The sequence below is a fragment of the Colias philodice genome, chromosome 2, assembly GCF_061535455.1.
Source record: "Colias philodice isolate Cphi_HAF_F1 chromosome 2, ilColPhil1 Martin Lab GWU primary, whole genome shotgun sequence".
Taxonomy (NCBI): domain Eukaryota; kingdom Metazoa; phylum Arthropoda; class Insecta; order Lepidoptera; family Pieridae; genus Colias; species Colias philodice.
Window position 1 is genome coordinate 5,624,268 of NC_143087.1, and position 21,135 is coordinate 5,645,402.

Here is a 21,135-nt window from a genome sequence, read left to right on the forward strand (position 1 = left end):
ATATTTTTACTTTCATTTAGTAGAAAGGCAGGTGCCATAGTTCCCAATAGTCCCCAATTACCGGCCCATTTAACATCCCACTCCATAGCCCAGTTTATTTTGTTTTCCATACCTCGAAATAGTCCTACATCTGCATCGGCCGCGGACTGCCCAGGGCTGTATCTCTGTAGTGCAGTCATGGGCAGGCTGCGGCTGGTGTCCCACAACACAGTAAAGTTCTCTAAAGGGCCTCTGCGTGTTGGATCTGTGTCCCCACGTAAGCCTTCCAAAGGACCGGGTACCTTCCTTATGATGGTACCCGAGTATTATGGAAGTGAGATACTTTGATATAATTAAAGATCTAATTTTTTTAAATCAATCTTTAATTACTGTTCTGTTTGGTGTATTCAGCTTAAAAAACTGAAAGTCTGCGACCAGGTTTATTTAAGGGACAATATATTATTATTATAAGCAAATCATTTTTAAGGGGATCCAACATCTGTATTCTGTACCTGGTAAATCTGGACCCAATTACTGAGATATCGCTGTCTGACTATCTGTCCGAAAGTGACTTCGCACGCATAGTCAAAGTATAACCCCTACAGTTCCTGTTCCCTTGGAATTTCTGTGATGAAACCTATCCTATGTCCTTTCTCAGGTCAGTACAAATTTAAAATAAATCCATGCAGTAGGTACTTTTTCAGTTTAGCCAGGACATACATACAGGCAAACTAAAAAGGTTCAAAAAAAAATTTTTGGCTTCAATATCGATTGTAGATCAATTCCAACTTTAAAAAAATGTTCAAGGTAGAGTTTTGACTTTCCTACTAATTTATATATAGGTAAATTTATTATTAGGTACTATTTTATTGTATGTACATAGACAATTACAAGCGCTACGTCTTACCGTACCTTAGTGCTATACATACCTACTATGTTCTATTTAACTGTTTGAATTAAATTTATAATAATAAGAATATAATTATGCATTGCTAGAATTGTGCTTTAGTCGTTTTTTTCTAAGAATAAAATTACTAATTAGTTAAGAATAGGCCTGTAATGTTTTAAATGACATTCAATTTCAAACGGGCTATGGTAACGTAGTAATATGTAGGTAGATAGAAAAACACCAGAAAATTTCAATTAACGCTTTTGCGTTATTATAATTGTGACAAAATATTTACAAAGAAAAATAATAATAATAATTAAGTAACAAAAGCATATCAATAAAATATTATATTTAGAAAAAGAAATGCAATAAAGTTATGAAAATTCAAAATGGAGGTATTAAAGTCTATAAATTATTATGAAATATGCTGCAGGTTTAAATACATACTTATTCATCTATGGCAAGTTCATAATTTTCAGCGCTCACCTACTTTTGTGCACGTTAATTACAAGCAAGAAGGTAGTTGTATAATTTGCTTTTAAATAAGGTATTTGTGGAATGTGTTTTTGATAAAGATCTACATTTTCAATGTGAAACAGGGTTGAACTTAATGTACTTTAATATTATGTGCATTTGAACATTGTTGATCAAGTTGAACGAAACAGATATAATATTATATCTAAATGTAATTAATAATCCACAGGCAGATAGTTTATTTTTTCACTTATTAATTTAAGTGCGTATTTAATATTTACACTTTAAACCTTAGAAAACGGAAAAGTAGGGAGACACCTTAGATATTGTTTACAGAAATGCGTGAAACATACAATATTAAGAAATAAACTATAACTTACTTACATATCTATAAATTAACTAGTACATTATAGGGGCTCTGGTATCGAGCAAAAAGTTCAGCACTTGCATTTTCTATCAAAATACAATTTAGTATAAAATTATCACTTTAATATAATCTATAACATTTTTTAAATCTAGAGAACAAATATTTTATATCACTTTTAAGTGAATTTTGTAAAGGACATTTTGATTCAAGTAATATAAAAGTTAAACAAAATTGATAAATTTATATAATATGTTTTTTCAAGTCTTTTTTTTAAATTCAATGTATTATAATATATACAGAATTGTTTTCGAGCGACGAATATATATAAATACCTATCAGTCTAATATATTTGTATCGGTCTTTGAAAATTATAACTTATAAGTTCTCGAATTTTGATATTAAGGTTTGTAGGTATATATATAGGTAGGTACTATTTGGTCCATTAAGGATCATCACCCATTTAATTGTACTAAATTGTACATATGGGTTACCACATTAATTTGAATATCATAGGTAATATATTAATTAATTAGGTATAACTTTAACTATATTATGTACTCACAAGTAATTAACTTCTGCGTGCATTTTAAACATAGTTAAAATACGCTGATATGTTTTAAAACTACATTTCAAAATATTATATTATACTTTAAGGAATATTCTATGCTACCTATCTACGAAGGTACTTTATAAGACACGTAGGAGTTGAAGGAGTTGTATCATGCTGAACTTTTTCCCTGACCTTAGACGCAAGATTTTATCATAACAAAATAAACGACCAAGCGTTAAAATTATGTAAACCTAAAAGGTAACTTCTATCAATAATTCCGTTTCGACTCAATGCCATGTGTCAGATAAACGAAGAAACGCAACACTGGTCGAAAAGACGTCCTACTCTCCGCTTATCACAATCAAGTTTTGACATCAACAAATGCTTTAATTATTTGTAAAATACTATAAAAAATCGGTGACCCATAAGCCAAATTTTTACATTTATAAGTCTTGTGACTAGATTTTTCTTATTAAAATAATACACAAGTAAATAACATAGGAATATTTGTACGACGAGATGCCATTGATCACGAGCGGTAACTCAAATGCAGACTACTAAGTAGATATTTTAAAAGATATAACTGAATCACACACAAATATACAATAATAACAATAAATTAATCTTAACCGTACCTACGTTAATTTTACAACTTAATAAGTAACATTTTCAATTTAAATTAATTATAATGAAATTCATACTATAAGCATGAACCGATTCCTTGGAGATCGAACTCTACATTATTAAACTAGCCTATAGAAAAATATTTTTAATTTAAGTAAATAATTACAAAAATAAGGGAGTCGGCTCTAGATAAGTGAGGGACGAGTTTCCGGGGCGGGGAGATCCGCAATTACTACATGAAATAGGTTGAAACTTTCTAGAAAGGTAGGCTTGCTCGGAACATATTTTCGATAAGTGGAGGTGCTGGTACTAAATCTTCAAGTTTTAAGTAGAAAATACGCTGAAGACCCTGCACTGACAAGGAACGTAGCTCGGGTAAGGCGCCGAGCACTCGGCTGAAGTGAGGTGCTCCGGCTCCACCAACACCTCCGCCTCCTGGCATATGTGCTCGCAGGCAGCCAATTATCTTCATTTGCAATTGTTCCACTCGGTGAGGCTCTTTTAATCCATGCCTCTCTGGAAGAAAGGACAAATATTTCAATTATTTCATTGCTATTCATTTTTACAAAGTAATACCTATTTATCTTAATGCTTATAACATAACTTACTTTTACTGAATTCATTCTTCATTTATTTTTTCATTCTTTAGCGTTGAAATTAAATTCAATGATTTATTCAATAATTAGCTTCTTGTATGTAACGATATGCAAATTTGTGCAATGTTTATAAAGAATAACGAAATTATTTTTATAACAAATTTAATAACAAATAATATAGTAAAATTAGTTAATAAATATGAAACGTACCTGTTATTAAAGTAAGGGCGCAGAGACAGGCAAAGGTAGATATATCTATGTCCATTGAGTGTAAAGTGTTACTGAAGTCAAGTACTGCATGCAGCCAATCTCCAAAGGAACGCTGGCATTGACGTTTGTCAAGGACGAGTCCATTACAAAATGTGAGCTTGGTGTCTTCAGGACGAGTCCGGTAAGCGAGTCGAAGAACGAATAATTCTAGGCGAGCGGATGCAAATAACTGTTCTCTGTCCTCAGGACATAAATCCCCATAGCCAGGTACTTTTTCTGCGAACACTTTAATCATATCGATGGACGTCGTCAGCAGTGAGTAAAATTGTTGAATTACTTCCACATCTGACATTGGTGGTTCCATTGGATTAGGTTCCCTATATTGAGAATAATCTAAATTAGAAAAATCAGGAGAAGTATCAACATGTGCACGAACGAGAGCTGTTATAAGAGAGATTGGTGGGCTTGGAGGTGATTCTTGCGGGCATTTAGGTTTAGAAGGCAATCTTCCGCGTCTTCCCTTTAATGAGTCCGTTCTCACAACTTCTTTCACCATTCCTACAGCAAGACATTTTTGAAAACGACAGAACTGACATCTATTACGTCTTCTTTTATCTACTGGACAGGATTTTTCAGCTAAGCATACATATTTAGATCCCTTTTGTACAGTTCTTTTAAAGAATCCCTTGCATCCTTCGCAAGTGCGAACACCATAATGCTGACAAGCAGCAGTATCTCCACAAACGGCACATAACTGACTGGGTGATTGCGGGGCAGCTCTTGCTCCTACGTTATCTTGTGGTGCACCACCTGGAGAACTTGCTGCTGAACTAGGAGTTGACGCTTGCATACAGTGCACGCGTCCACCGTGTAATTTAGGGCTTTCGTTCGAACTGCTGGATTCTGATCTCTGTACGGGTAAAGAAGCTCGTCTTTGCCTTGAACTTTGATCTGTTGTTATATGTAGATCTGCTGTACTTGGGAATGGGGGTAAAGAATATGAATCCTGTGTAGGGGTAACGCTTCCTGTATCGAAAGTCGGACTACAAGGTTGAGGCGGAGCGTAATAAGGCGAAGGAACATAGGGTAAAGAAGGTTGATGATATTGATACAGTAATTGAGTGGGTGCGTGCCCTTGGTGAGAATATGGGCCAATATTGTAACAATCTTCATCCATTTTTATTCCAAATTCTGCCATCTCTTGTTTTGGATACCGAACTGAATATGTTTCCTCAAAGCTTGGTAACGCGGGTCCTGGCGTGGGTGACGGTGTTTCGCTCAGTGGCGTAGTGCGTTGAGATTTTATCTCAGGAGGTATCGGAGCATGAAACTCTACGTCCGGAAAAGGATCTAAATTCTCGTCTAAGATTTCTGAGGAGTCTTCTTGATACTGCGATGACAGAAGATCAGTGAAGGACGAACTGTAGTTGCTCTGTAAAAGAAAACAAAATCAATAAATAGAGGCGTAACTAATGTTATGGTAGGCGGACATAAATGGGCGGTCACGGTAAGCCAATGACGTTCTTTTCAAACATGTTATTGTGACGTTTCTCAAAGCAACCGTCTGCAGGTGTTATAACTGATGAACTAATTTATTCAATTTCTGAATAAAATTACTATATTTGAATAATATATAATTAAATTTATATAAAATACATACTTGTGTCTGCAGCAGTAGCATGCTGGATGAGTTTGGTGAGAAAGCGCTTGGCGAGCGCGACTCTATTGCGCTCGACCCTGTAACAAAAAAAACATTTTCTCATGACATAGTCGAAACCCAGAAATTATTTTGGCGTATAAAATAATATTGTATAATTATATTTTACGGTTCGTTTGAGTAGAAAAGTCAAATAAATTAAATTAGTGAATAACTGTTGTGAAGGGTTGGACGCAAGTGTTATTGAGCGGTCGGACGACCAGTTGTGGGTATCATGCTTTGAACTATCACGCTATGCGATCCATGTATTATTTACCCCTGACGAACATACTTTGATTCCTACTTTCCAATAGGCGCACGTAATTGACAAATCAATATTTCTTGTAGTCACTTCAAAACAACCGAACGCAATCCCGGCATAACTAGTAGTGGCGGGCTTAAAGAAAGGTCTTTTAATTTATACTGCTGTTTTGTCAGCCAAATATTGCCTTTTTGAATACATCGTGTCACGGTGCTTGATTCGCCACGCCCCGAAAATTGAATCCAATATACACACCTCATCTACGTCTATTAAAACTTCTACTGAATGTACTCATTTGAATAGAATATTGCACTTAACGCCTTTGTTATAAGGAGGAGAATGGTAAAACAGCAAAAACACAAAGTTTTTGGGGCGCAAAGGCGATAGATCCCTTGGGAAGTTATGAAATCAGTGGCATTTGCAGTTTCTATTATGTTAGGAACCATTAATTTCGAGCTTATTAAGAAACAGACAAAACATCTAAATATATGTAACCTTAAAGAATAAACAATCAACATTTTAATTATGTATTTTAATTTATTTAACTTAATTTAATTTATCATACTATAGTAATATGATAAATTGACAAAAAATATTCTAATATTGAGAGATTTGAAGTAAATCCATGCAGTATTTTTTGAGTTTAGCTCCGACATACATAGTTACAGACAAACAGACAAAAATTTAAAAAACTTCATATTTGACTTCGGTATCTATTGTTGATCACGCCGCAAGTATTTTTAAAGGAATATTTAACGTATAGTTCTGAATTTCCTACGACTTTATTATATTATGTACCTTTAGATAATGTAGGTATGTAGTATCTGTATTTTTAAACAAGTAATATTAATTGTGATCGCTTTGAAAAATACGCAATTTTTCAACGTAGTTAATTACCTATACCCAGAATAAAATACCTATATGATTATGTATTAAGGTAGAAAATTTAGATATATTCTGTGATAAATTAGAGAGAGCGATAGTACTCTAATAATAGTTGAAAGTACCCAAATATTTTGATCTAATCATACCTAACATCTGTGCTTTTGTATGGTCAATATATGTATTTGAAATAAAAGAGGGCGCATAAAAAAAACTTTTAATTATTATGAATTTATTTGCAGATAAGTCTCTTCCAAAGGTTAATAGGTAATATTATGTAATACGATTTGATGGACAATTCATCACTAATCTTATCTAATAAATCCGATTGAAGACATTTTTTGGTTTGTACTTTAAAGTAAACTTCATGTTAAGGCAGATAACTTCTTGAAATACATAGTTTAAATAGGCTATACATTTTTTCACATAAATTCACATTTCCAAATTCCAATATTTAAAAAATTTACTAACAAATTAGGTAGTTAGATCATAATATAGCTTGAGAAGTAAACTATAGGAACAATTCAGTCAAGTTACAGTTAAGTTAACTACGGAAATGTACTTTGAAAAGCTGAAATATAGGTAGGTACCTACATATAATATAAATATGTTATAGGATAAATAATTATAATCATCACATTCATATCATTTAAATAATACTAATGTGCAACTAATGTGTGAGGTCTGTAGTCTGTACCTATATTAACAACAAGGAAGTTATTTAGTCGTGGAGGTTGGAACTTGTTTTAAATCATTGGGATTTTAATTTTATTATTTCTGATTTTAATTATCAACAGGTAATCAATTATATTTTATGTTCATTTAATCAGTTATAAATCTTCTGTTATTTACATTTTATAGTAGGTAGTTAGTTTAAAGGGTAAAAAGATGAATATAGGCCATAGAATAATTTTCTATGACCTTTATTTATTTTCTTCCTAAGAAAATAAATAGTTAAATTTTTCTGTAGTCACACCAACAATCATGTCTTCATTATATCATGTGGTTTAATAAATAATAATTACGTCCTTGTATTGTAAAGCAGAACATGAGCAGAACCCATTACACAAATCAATAAAATTAATAAATCAAAACAAACAAATAAAAACCAATTTAAACTTTCAAAAACGTGATTTATTACCTACAGGAAAGAATGATACAATGTATATATTTAGGTATATATATATTTCATTTTATCGTATTATGAACTTTTTATAATTATACATAACTAGCGGTCCGCCCCGGCTTCGCCCGTGGTACATAATATTTACGTTTTCTCTACATAAGAACCATCCTCGTACTTCAAGGAATATAATAAAAAAGGATTATCGAAATCGGTTCAGCCGTTCTCGAGTTATGCGCTTACCAACACATTTTGCGATTCATTTTTATATATAAGAAGATGTTTAAACGTCTATGGGTAAGCAATGATTATTATAATTCATACATGGTTATTTAGAGCGGTGTGAGCAATTTTAATAAATAGCATTATTACTAGATATATACCTAGGTATTTTTTAACTTATTAATAACATTATTATTTATTGAAAATAAACTTATAAAGACAAAGTTATATTTAGCTGTGTACTTGATTAAACGTTTACGCATGCATAAATACATAAATGCCATTAAAAATAATTTTCTTTTGCACGTAGTAGGTACAATATATTTAGGTACAAAAATCTTCATTAATGCATTTTATTTAGGTTTAAAATTGGGGATATAAAATTGAATCTCAATTTATATATTTTGTTTTCTGTATAGGGACACATGCATCCTATGAAAAGACTTGAAAGAATAGAAAGAAAACATATTTATTTGATTAAGTTTAGGCCATGTTCCTCGATTTTGACCATATGCATTTTCCTTCATCGATTGCAGCAGTGGTAATGTAGATAATGTGCATATATTGATATAGGTTCAAAAATTCAAAAATCAATTTTTCAATTCAACTACTGAGCTTTTACAGCTAAAATTTACCCATTCGGTGATAAATATGTAGCGAAAATCCAATATAATATGCTGTTTAAGAGTAAATAAATTCAAACCAGAGAAATTTCAATAAATCCATGCTCGATAAACCTTGTTTTTAACAATCTCATTCGAAAAAACTTGCTCAAGTTCTTATCTTGTCGCTATAAAGTAACAAGTGGCAATTTTGAGACTATTTCCTGCATACACTGTGCTTGTTTATCTGAAGATTTTATTACTTACAAAATTTACAACGTATTTATGCATCTCAAATACACTTCCGTATGTAAGTAGGTATTGGTAAAGGCGTGGCAGCATAAAGCTCCACATTACATAATTCATGAGCAGATGCATTAAAATTGGCAGTTTAAAGTGCACTGTGTTGTACTTAATGGTTTAAATTTTTTTAACTTTTCATTATAGTGCTACACTATATGTAAGGTGTATATTTTACGAACAATTTATAGATACTAAAGAAATAAACCTACCAATTTGGTTTTGTTTTCAATAAAATACTTCTTGTATTTCAATTTGGATTATAAGTATGACGCAGATATAATAATTAATAATAGACTGGGGTAGAAGCCTTTAAAAATAATGAAAAGATAAAAAAAATCGCAGTCGGATGAAACCCATTAGAAAAGGAGGGGAACATGATGAAAATAAAAGGAAAAATAAATTACGGTCAATCCGAGTTCGGGAAGTGGGAGGGGGGAGCTTTTAAGAGAAAAAAATGGTTTCTCTCGATTTCCGACAAAACTACAAGTCCTACAGAGAAAAGTTCAATGGCAAAGTTGTAGGTAATTAAAAGTTCTACAACTTTTGTAATCACAATTTTTTCACATAACCTCAAAATTTAGGTGAAAAATTCAAAAAACCAAGCTTTTGGTTTTTTATTTTTATCTACTTCAAAATTTATTGTTTTTCTACGAAATTTGGTGAAAACTTACTTTATTATGTCCCAAATACACTGTAATTTATTTGATTGAAAATATTTATTTTTTCGCCTTATTTTGAATTAATACCAAAAAAACAACCTAATTTTCAATCGAAAAGTCACCCGTCAAAATATCAGCTTTTTTCAAAAACTTGGGGTGCCTTTTATTCATTGAAATCTCTACTTTCATATGGTGTAAAAAAAAATAAACACCACCATAGTAAATGTTCTCAGGAAATGCATACAAACAGTGTGATAATGAGCTTTTACTAAATCAGGAACACTTCTCGAACTCTATATCTTCTCTTGTATCGGCTTTTCGGTAATATTTCAAAAGAAAAATAATTATCTGTTCTAAGTTTAATATTTTACAGCAAATTCAAAAGCAAAATGATGTCGATAAAAACATTTCAGGTAGTTCGAGAAGTGTGCCTGATTTAGTAAAAGCTAATTTTCACACTGTTTGTATGCATTTCCTGAGAACATTTACTATGGTGGTGTTTATTTTTCTTTACACCATATGAAAGTAGAGATTTCAATAAATAAAAGGCACCCCAAGTTTTTGAAAAAAGCTGATATTTTGACGGGTGACTTTTCGATTGAAAATTAGGTTGTTTTTTTGGTATTAATTCAAAATAAGGCGAAAAAATAAATATTTTCAATCAAATAAATTACAGTGTATTTGGGACATAATAAAGTAAGTTTTCACCAAATTTCGTAGAAAAACAATAAATTTTGAAGTAGATAAAAATAAAAAACCAAAAACTTGGTTTTTTGAATTTTTCACCTAAATTTTGAGGTTATGTGAAAAAATTGTGAATACAAAAGTTGTAGATCCTTTTATTACCTACAACTTTTCCATTGAACATTTTTCCGTAGGACTTGTAGTTTTGTCGGAAATTGAGAGAGACCATTTTTTTCTCTTTAAAGCTCCCCCCTCCCACTTCCCGAACTCGGATTGACCGTAATTTATTTTTCCTTACATTTTTATCATATTCCCCTCCTTTTCTAATGGGTTTCATCCGACTGCGATTTTTTTTTGTTTCAAAAATTATCTACTCTAGTCTATAATGTCTTGGACTTACTATAATAGGTTCTAGGTATTCAATTTAAAACTAGGAAATGGTTATATTACGAGTTAAATTGATACAATAAGCAAAGATTCTACACTACTGTGACTCTACAAAATATATTTTATGGTTTTTAATTTCTTTGATATTTCGAAGTGATTTTCGTCATAAATTATAAAATTTTTAAAATTATTAACATTTTTTAGTATTTTACACTTTTCAGTAAGCTTAAAGTTAGATTTAACTTATTTCTTAATATTGAAATAATATTAGAAAACATTTTATAGATTTAGTTCGTAAAACTACTATGTAGTTTCAAGCATGTCTATCTATCTAATCCTTGTTAATTCACAGGAGCTTTCAAAGCTTCGTTATTGCGACATCTTGCGGATAACATGGCGACACTGTAGGCCGCAGGGTAACATCGGAGGGAAAACTAAAAGCTTATATAACTTATAGTTAGTAAAGTATGCGAAAGATGGCGCAACTAACTTAGTATGTTCTCGTTTCCACCTTATAGATGGTACTAGTGTTTCACTAAATAAACTGTTGGACTGTGAGCTTCTAATAAAAGTGTGGGCTTTTCAGGATCTTACTATATTTTGTAAAATGACGTTATAATGTCCTATAGGACATCAATCTTCTATTATACACATTGTATTTCGTTTTATGTGTATAGTGCATATTTAAAAAATGTAAACTACAGTGGCTTACTGTTTACTAATTTATATAAGCTGGATTTCTTTAACTTATCTAAAATTCATAAATCGGTATATACATATATACATTTTTCTTTGTCATAATATTATATACGTCCTGTATTGCTTCATTTTATTTAACTTTAAACGATTTTTTAAAGCTTTACATAATACTCCAGATAACATGTATTTAGTAGATAAGGATATAGTAGTTATACATATTCTGAAAAAAAAATGATGTAGGCAGAGCTAATATAAAAAGATATTTCAAACCACAATACTATATAGCAAATAGTCAGCTGTAGAGAATCAGAACTTAGTGTCGGTGGGCTGGGGGTGGTTCGGTGTGACGTCATCGCCTTTGACGTATTCCACCCAATAACACAAAATACTGTAGTGCTAAGTACACTATACCTATTGCCGTTTGCGGTAAGTTTATTTTTATCTCGTCTCTAACAAGTAACAATAAAAGACTATTTTTATTTCATTTAAATGTCTAGGATATTTCTAAATGTGTATGTCTAGGATATTTTTTAATGCAAATTTAAATATACACGTGCTTTGTGTTACTATTTGCGTCAGGCTATACATAAATTTGTAAATATTTATTCAGGTTCTCTGATTAAATACAAAGTAGGTATATTTTTAATGTAACTCTACATTTATAATAAAATTGAACAGCTTTTAAACATAACTGGTTTAGTACCTACTACTAGGTGTCATGTTATTAATATTGAATACCAGAGGCGCCTCAAAATCTCTTACAGAAACAACTTCCAATTTTCAATTAAATGTAGTAATTAAATTTTTGGGTAGTTATTACATGTTGTTGATGAAATAATTGTCAATGTTTCTGGAAATTATAGTCTTTTATTTATACATAAATAATTTTTATATTTTACAACTTTAATTTAGCGGCCTTTTCGAGGTAATGAAATACTTACATTTATAGATTTACTGGCGGTCCGCCCCGGCTTCGCCCGTGGTACATATGAAAAATAGATGTTGGCCGATTCTCAGACTTACCCGATATGCACAGAAAATTTCATGAGAATCGGTCCACGCGTTTCGGAGGAGTATGCAGACTAACATTGTGACTCGAGAATTTTATAGTATACTAGCGGTCCGCCCCGGCTTCGCCCGTGGTACATATGAAAAATAGATGTTGGCCGATTCTCAGACTTACCCGATATGCACAGAAAATTTCATGAGAATCGGTCCACCCGTTTCGGAGGAGTATGCAGACTAACATTGTGACACGAGAATTTTATATATAAGATAAGATAATTATTCTGGGACAAGATTTTGTGACTTTTAATACGATTTTATAGAGCACAGCAATATGAAATTCATAGAATATTATATAAACAATTGAATTTATGAATTGGAACATCCGCATTACCAAAAGTAATTAAAAGTAGGTCATATCATATCATGTCAGTACTTAAATTCGATGTGTCTGAACGGATACATTTAAGTTTTAACTTTATAATTTATCCATCTATTGTCATACTCAATTCGCTTCATTCATGAAAAATGTGCAGTACAAACTAAGTCAGTAATTTTATGTAGGTATGCGGTAAAAGGTATTATCAGTTTATTAAATTTATTAAAGTTTATTATCAGTTTTATATATATATTATTTTTATATACCTATTGTATATATTTTCAGTTTATTAAATTAAATGCAAATATAACGCATGTGAACCGCGCAGAATATATCAAAGTTTTCATTGAGTATACTCACTATAAATTACTGGTATTATATTATAATGTATTAAAACATCTTAATGAACGAAGAAAAAAACAGTGATTAACAACAGCTGTTAATTGTTATAATAATCAATCGTTACAAGTTACGTCGCTGGATTACTTTAATTACCTAAATCTTGATACGTTTACATGACACTAAAAATTTAATGACCATCTTAAGCTTTGGATATCTAACAATTTTTTTATTTGGTAAAGCTGTTTCCGCGACCTTGAAGTCTGTCTCGCTGGTAGTCGCCGCGGCTATTTAAGAAGATTATGTAACTATTTTGAATAAATTTAAATTTATTGGTGTAATTTAAACGTGTCGACTTCGCAAACTTTGTTCGATCAGTCATTAGATTTAATCAGATATTCTAAGTTCGTAACAAACAAGATGAACGCACTGCTTAGACATTTTTTTTAACAAATTGGCGGACTTACATAAAAAGGAGAACTAAAAATTGTAGATATACTTATCATAATTTTTAGTTTTATTACTCGTAAATTAATGATAATTTACGAGATTTAGTGTGGTCACTAGGATACAAATTCTTAACAGTTGTTTTATTATTTTGTGTCAAGTTCGTATAAAAAATTTACCTACTTGTCCTTGTTAAGTGCATGATGATACATTTTATAAATGAAATTAAAAGCTAACTTTTGAGGGCAGGTTAGTATTTGAGGTAAAGTTTATTAAATAAAGAATTAATGGACCATGCCAATTTATTTGTGTCTAGTGAATCATTGATATTTTTCCGGTTTTAATTTGTCTAAGATTTATTTTAGTATTTCAGACATGATATCATGGGCAAGGAAAGATAAAATATCATCAAGACAGATATTATTGAATCTATTATAGATTTAAAGATAAAAATTTATACAAGATATAAATGCAGATATCTTTTAGTGCAATTAGAGCCAGGGTTTTCCAAATTTGATAATAACACTTCCTCAAGGTATGAGGGGAATTTTCGGGAAATTAATGAGGTAACAAGTTGAAGGAAGTCGATAGCCGAGGGTACGCAAGGGCGACCTTGAAGCGGAGCGCGGGTCGATGCGTGACGTAACGCGAGCGACGTCACAGGTGCCGATGGAGGCCGAGGCCGCGGGCCCGTACGCCTTCCCAACCCCCTTGCCACCACCGCACAGCCACCCACGTATTTTTAGACGCTGTGACGTAATTCCGCTTCAAACGTTTCAGCAGTTAAAATGAATGGCTAAAAATATGCAGTAGGCAATTTTATTGACACCGGCGACGGGTACCGATTCGACTTAACACGTAGATGCTAAAATCCGTTGGGACAATCTATGTGTTTTGTTATTTTAACAATAATTTGATGAGATGAAAGTTAGGTGTTTACTTAACAGTCGCTTGTGAATTAAAATTGTATACATATTTTTCGTAAAATAAAAGTGCATATATGGGAGAGCGGGCAAGCAAGAGAATTTGATGCCGGCTTTTTAAATATTGTCTTTGTAAATTAAATAACTACTTGTGAAAAGTAAGAACGAGATGGCATATAAAATATATGATTTTCAATCAGAATGAATAAATAACAAACAAAAGAACGATAAATTTTCGGTTTAAATCAATACCATATATGTATGTAATACTAGCTTTCCACCCGCAGCTTCGCCCGCGCAGTCAAAGAAAAACCCGCATAGTTCCCGTTCCCGTGGGATTTCCAGGATAAAACCTATCTTATTTCCCGGGGTAAAAAGTAGCCTATGTCCTTTCTCGGGTATCAAAATATCGCTATACCAAATTTCATGTAAATTGGTTCAGTAGTTAAGGCGTGATTGAGTAACAGACAGACAGACAGAGTTACTTTCGCATTTATAATATTAATTATAGTACGGATATATATATCGCATGTAACCATTATATGACAATAATAACAATAGGCTCTATCTTATCTAGGCTCTCGCGATATCGCGCCCTCGGCCGCGTCGGGAGCTTTTATGCCCAGGGCGGAGTAGATATGACGTCAGAGAGAAACGAATGTGTTCCGTCGTGACGTCACGCCAGCTGGACTCCGATATCACGTCTTATCAGCCGGGTAATATAGAACCATTAGCATGATTTACCGAATAAAAAGCTTCAATACGAAAACAGACAATTGTTATAAATATTAAATAAATATTTGGACATCTTTTCGCTATGAATAGGTAGATAAATCTAAATCTAGTGAAACATGAGTGAAACGTAGTTTTTATAGATCCACTTTTGTTTTTATATGCCCGATGCTGGTGAATATTTAGATATTACGTGTAAATAAAAAGTGAAAGTGCCGCTTCGGTGTTCAATATTTGATCTGCGCTTAGACGTATGTTTTTGAATGTAGTGTTACAATACAGTATTATGCGATCAGTGATCATTGGCAATTTGCGGACACATCTCGTCGGCAGGTGCAACGTCTGCCGGTTGCGACAGCCGATTGGGCAAGTGGAAGGCAGTTTAGGTGAGGCCATCGGCTCCAAACCGGAGGCGATCGCGACACTCTCATCCTATATTATAGTTACCTAATGCTCCACAACAAAAACGATATTAATTTTGCCGCACTAACCTACACTATGCAATATTTTATTAGCATGTCTTGTGGTATAATTGCATTACACATTAATGATTTATTTAATATACTCTGATGTGATATAACACGATCATTTGACATGTTATTAGATTCTATATTTATTATGGCGAAGTTTTGATTAATATTTCACTTTAATAATAATAATTTTCTATCATTTAATTTATATTAATGGCAGTTATTTCGCGTTTATAGATTCTTATGTTATTATTAGGAATTACTTGCTGTTCTAGCAAGCTTAATAAGTGAGTACGAAATTTATTTTGTATTAAAAGAATAAAAAAGTGCTGAATGGGTTGTTGGATTAAGTTCTACGTTATCGTTATAACTAAGAAGAGAACTATTTTAAATAATTAATTATACAATACATACATGAAACAGCGTGTATCAAATTATTTTTTAAATAACTAATCTATTCGAATATTGTCGCACTTGCAAACAAACTCTAAACATTTTTTTCCAAACACGTGTTTTGAACAAATCTTTTTAGTTTAAAAAAAGTTGGAAAGTTTCAACGGAATTTCATGTTGTTAATGAAATTATTAGCAAAAATGAACGATGTTCCAATAAAAATAATATTCTTAATTTCTACGTATTGAACAAAGCTTGTAGCAAAGTGACAGTGAAAAAGCTCGTGTAACCCGCTCGGTCTTTAAAATTAAAATAACCAAAATATTAACGGGAAAAGATGCATGTTTATTTTTAATATTCAATATCGAGCTTTCCTTTTATGTTCGTAACATTTAATTATAGGTCATTGGGTAAGTGTTGCATTCTGTTTCTTCCCACGTTGGTATGGGTGGATGTATAAATAAAATATATATCTCGTTATGTTAGTACTTAATGTGGACATAATAATATTATGATAGAAAAATGAAACGATAAAAATTACGTAAAGGAGTAATAATAATTTAATAACTTAAAAGTAACTTAACGATAAAGTTTATGAAAATTGCAACAGAAGATTTTTTCTTCAATTGTTTAAAAAAGGTAAAAATAAATAAATTAAAATTAATAAAAAATCATAAAATAATAAATAAAGTACATACGTGTGAAAAGAAATTGGCTAAGGCCGCAAAATTGGCTGGAGGGCGTCAGCAACGCACCTCGCATTCTAGCCGATGGCCATCGTCACAACAGTTCCACACAGAGTCTACAACACCCAGAGGTTCTACACAACGAAAGCGAAAATAAACACAGAAGTAGAGGGAGGCGAATCGTCGTGCGGGCGCTGACCTGGCGCTGGTTTGTCGGAGTCCTCAGAGGCGGCGCGCGGCTCCAGGGTCAAACCGAGGCACGCGCCAGATAGTCCTAGTTCGCTCAACAGGATCCTCATGCGGCCGAGCACATAGCACTCACTGCACGCGCACTCACTCACAGTTTGCGGTAGTCAAAGTAACAAGGGAACGCGCGGAAGTACGCGCTGTCGGACGGGCGGTGCGATACTGAGGCCGCCGCCGCCGAGGCTGGTGGCTATATCGCGCCGCCTGACGTCACGACTGCGACGTCATAACTGTGACGTCACTAACGGTACCTCCCACGGCCCGCCCGCCGCCTGCCGCCCGCCCGAGCCTGCGCTAACGGCATCGCTAGTAAGAAACGGAGCTTTGTAAGTCCGCGCCAAAGCTACCAACACCATAGCGACGCCCTTGCTGCACGCCGCGTCCGCGTCGGAACTCGGAGCGCTCGACAATCGCACAGCGCAACTTTACAAAAGCACGTGTTTCCATTCTGAAATTTCTGGATTTATTTTATATTTCACAAATAATAAATTGCACAAGAAATTTTCTTTGTGTATTTATTTCTTTTCATTAAATACCTTCAAGAAGTATATGGATTCTATTTTTAATTTGTTGGGTTTAATTTTCAGTTATGAGTTTGTTAAAAACTGTAGAGTAGTAATTTTTAAATTGATTATGCAAAATTTACGATTAATTTAAGAATCTAGCTTCATTTACTTACGTGCTAAGTGTTTATGAGCTAATATAGTGTTAGAACAGAGATGTTGTTTGCGTCTTAATATAGAAGAGCTTAAAGCTGTCCACGAATAAGTTCCATAAGGTACCGTAGTTATTATAAAAGATTATTAAAGTGAAATTATTAAAGAGTTCAACATAAAAATATTTTTATTTAACTTAAAGCTTTTCGAGTCATCGACAGAGATAGGGTTGATTTTATATGTAAAATTTTATAGTATAGATTTCATATTTTTTTCATATCGGTTCTCGTTTTCACAACCACAAAAATAAAGAAAATTATAGTTTATCCAACATTTAAGGACATAAGAAACTCAATCAATCTAGGTACCTACTTTGATTTTTTTTATTAAGGATCTAATTATAAAGAATTAAAAATATATATTTTTATTTAAAGATTAATATTTCAATGGCGCTTTTATTAAATATTATACTTTATTTACGAGTATGTATTTCTTTTTGGTGGATGATAAAATATTCAAAGCTTTTGGTCTGCGGTATGTTACTTCGAATTTGAAATAATTTTTTCTTTTATAAAAAGAAAGAACATAAAAGCAGCTAATTTATAAACGTAACTATTTATAAAAAAATCATCACCGCAATAAGTTTAAATTAACGATATCTTGAGCAGAGCTTTATCATTTATCAATTACGGTTTTTTTAATGAAACTATCCTATAAATTTTCGAGTGTTATGAGAACATAACATGGCTAGAAGTCCAGTCTATGTATTTAGGAACCCCAAAAATCTTGCAAGTTCACCGTTACTAGGTAGTATAGTTGTCCTTATCACTTCTAATACATTGCTAAAATGACATGATTTTATTTGAAAAAAAAAATAATCATATGATTTGATTACCACAACTTGGTAATAAAGATTAAGACAAATTTTCAAGTTATACAAGTACTTAGAATTCTTATACATATATCCTATAAACTGGTATAAAGAGTGGGATCTTTATACCAGTTTATAGGATGTTCACTCTGCACAATGCATCGTTATCATGAAAATACTCTTCATGATAGTTATAAACTCTAGTTTAATCCTAGACTGTCTCGTTACGTTCACTCGATTAACTATATGCACTAATTTCGATGCAATTACGTGTGCATCGAAAGACAAATGCAGCGGTGACGGCGGCTCGGGCGTCTAACGCATCTCGCTCTCATTCGCCAGACTCGTTTCCGCATTGATTGTGTCCTCGTCACGCGGATATCTATAGAGCGATTTTAACATAGTGCTCTTATATACAGGTGTGGCCTAATTGTATTTTTTGATTTTTGCAGTACATGATAACGATCAAAGTTAGTATTAAGTGATCTCTCTCAGACCAGCACTACGCTATATTCAAAACATAACGTGATTTTTGGTCCGCTGTATTCAATGTCAAGATCATGGTTTAAAAAAGAAAGAGTAGCTTTAATCTAAATTTGATTTTTTTCTATGTTAGCTGAGATTTTTTCTCTATTATTAACTTTAAATGCGGTTAATGTTAGTGCGATATCTTCCGCGGTGTGTCCGCATTCAGCACGGTGCATATATTTGCGGCTGGTACGATTGGTCGCATGCCCTAGTACTATTTGTTGCCCGCTCTTCGGGCAAACGTCCAGTTATTCTAATTTTACTTATAATCGATGCCGTCGCCGTCCACTCACCGACAAAAGACCTGTTCATCCGTCAAGGGTCTCCGCCGGCAAGTGTTTAATCCCTTTCCCTTTTACTTGTGTAATACTTAGCAATTTTCTCTGCAGCACAATGCAAATAACAAAACTGAGTTATGCTTTTTGTTTTTCTTTATGCTTACGGCTGATTCATCGGTCGATTCTGTAGTCATAGATGCGACGAGAAATAAATGTTTAGATATTCTGCATCCATTCTAATCATGAGATAAATATTCAAATAGGTAGTATATTTTTTATTTTAAATCTGTATGATGAATTATTTATATTCTATTCGGATAAATTTAACAGAGTCGATTTTGTTTTAGCTGACAATTATTGAAATATTTCGGCGAGATATAATAAAAAGTATTTTAGAGTAGGCAAAATTTCTAAATCGTGCTAATATTCTAGAAGAAGTTCAAGTTATATTCTCCATGGCTGTATGGGTTCGACTTTGGTTGTCAAAGACAGCATTCTTCTTTTCCTTTGCCTTATCCCTTTATTTGGTGTCGGCTCTCCTCGTTCTCATGCGCTAGGATGGCCTATCCTGGGTTGTCTGGTTGTTCAATTGGGCTCGCTCCAAGTCGTTCGATATGGTGGACCACCAAGTGGCTGGCGGATGCCTCAGACCCCTTCTTTTATTTGGCAAGTAAAGAGCCCTCTTAACTACATGGTCCTCATTACATTGTCAAAGACAAAATAATAAAAAAAAATGCCTGAATGCTTCTTCTTATTACCTACAAATATGCAGTATGCATAAATATATCATCACAAATACGAACGTAAGAACTTTGTCTTTAATTAAACCATTTAAGACTATTATGAGGAATTTTATCCATTTGTACACACACATTATACTCACATACATGTTTTTAAATGAAAACGAAAAGATAATAGAAAGTGTCATGTCAAAAAACACAGAACGTAAGGTTTTAATTAGGATTAAAAGATCAATAAGTATCTACCACAACGAGGCCCGTCAATGACGAGGTTTACTTGTACCTACATTTGTTTTATTTGTGTCTACAATTGTTTTATAAAAATTTTATAGAAAAATTATAAGTACAACTTTATTTAAATTAGATCCAAAAAATATTAATAATAAACTTTTTTTTCTACCGCCTTCAGCGGATTTTATTTTTATGATACTTTAAGTTTAGTTCAAGCTTTTATCACACACTAGCCGCTCCGCGCGGTTTCACCCCCGTGGCTCCTCTCCTGTTGGTCGTAGCGTGATCGTATATATAGCCTATAGCCTTCCTCGATAAATGAGCTATCTAACACCGAAAGAATTTTTCAAATCGGACCAGTAGTTCCCGAGATTAGCGCGTTCAAACAAACAAACAAACAAACAAACAAACAAACAAACAAACTCTTGAGCTTTATAATATTAGTATAGATACACACACGCACAGTACACAGTACACAGCTTTATGTTTTCTTTGTTCTCGTTTCATTACAAAATTAGTGTTACATTATTTTATTCACTGGCTTCAAACTTCTGTGCAAAAAAATAATAATAGGCAGGAAAACCAGTAAAATAGCAGTAAAGCTTTAATTTAAGAAGTGTAAAGTTTTTATTTGACTTAAATTCTCGAAAATATTGCAAAATATTGTTTTTATCATGGTCTTTAATCTTAGTTACATAGAATTAATTGCTTCTATAGCGATCAGATTTCATCAGGGACAGCAATGTTGGGCTTATCTACTTGATAAAACTTGAATATAGGTTATATACCTATGCGCAAAAAATAATTCAATATGCATAGAATGACATTGGATGGCAAACTAATAAAATACTTATGCTTGGTGTTTTTCATGTAAAACCTGTAGGTAATTTTATTGTATATATCTATTGGATATATCTATCTTGTACCGTTCCTGACCTTTAAATATTTTATGAAGGGAAAGTAGTGTGAAAAAATAATTCAAAAAAATTTACTTGATTTAACA

The 21,135-nt window shown here is 32.7% G+C and overlaps 1 protein-coding gene across 2 annotated transcripts; it reads right to left on the reverse strand.

The window, feature by feature from the left end:
• Nucleotides 1-1,112: 1,112 nt before the first annotated feature.
• Nucleotides 1,113-17,166, reverse strand: Hr38 (Hormone receptor-like in 38). Of its 2 annotated transcripts, none has more exons than XM_089704061.1 (4): nucleotides 16,782-17,166; nucleotides 5,350-5,426; nucleotides 3,690-5,121; nucleotides 1,113-3,399 (listed from the first exon to the last, which is right to left on the reverse strand). In XM_089704061.1, exons 1-4 carry the CDS (start codon nucleotides 16,879-16,881, stop codon nucleotides 3,140-3,142), a joined length of 1,869 nt encoding a protein of 622 aa, XP_089560187.1. In that variant the 5' UTR covers nucleotides 16,882-17,166; the 3' UTR covers nucleotides 1,113-3,139. The 2 variants fall into 2 exon arrangements, with proteins under 2 accessions (XP_089560187.1, XP_089560178.1); XM_089704052.1 differs by having other exon boundaries at nucleotides 16,595-16,796.
• Nucleotides 17,167-21,135: the final 3,969 nt, after the last annotated feature.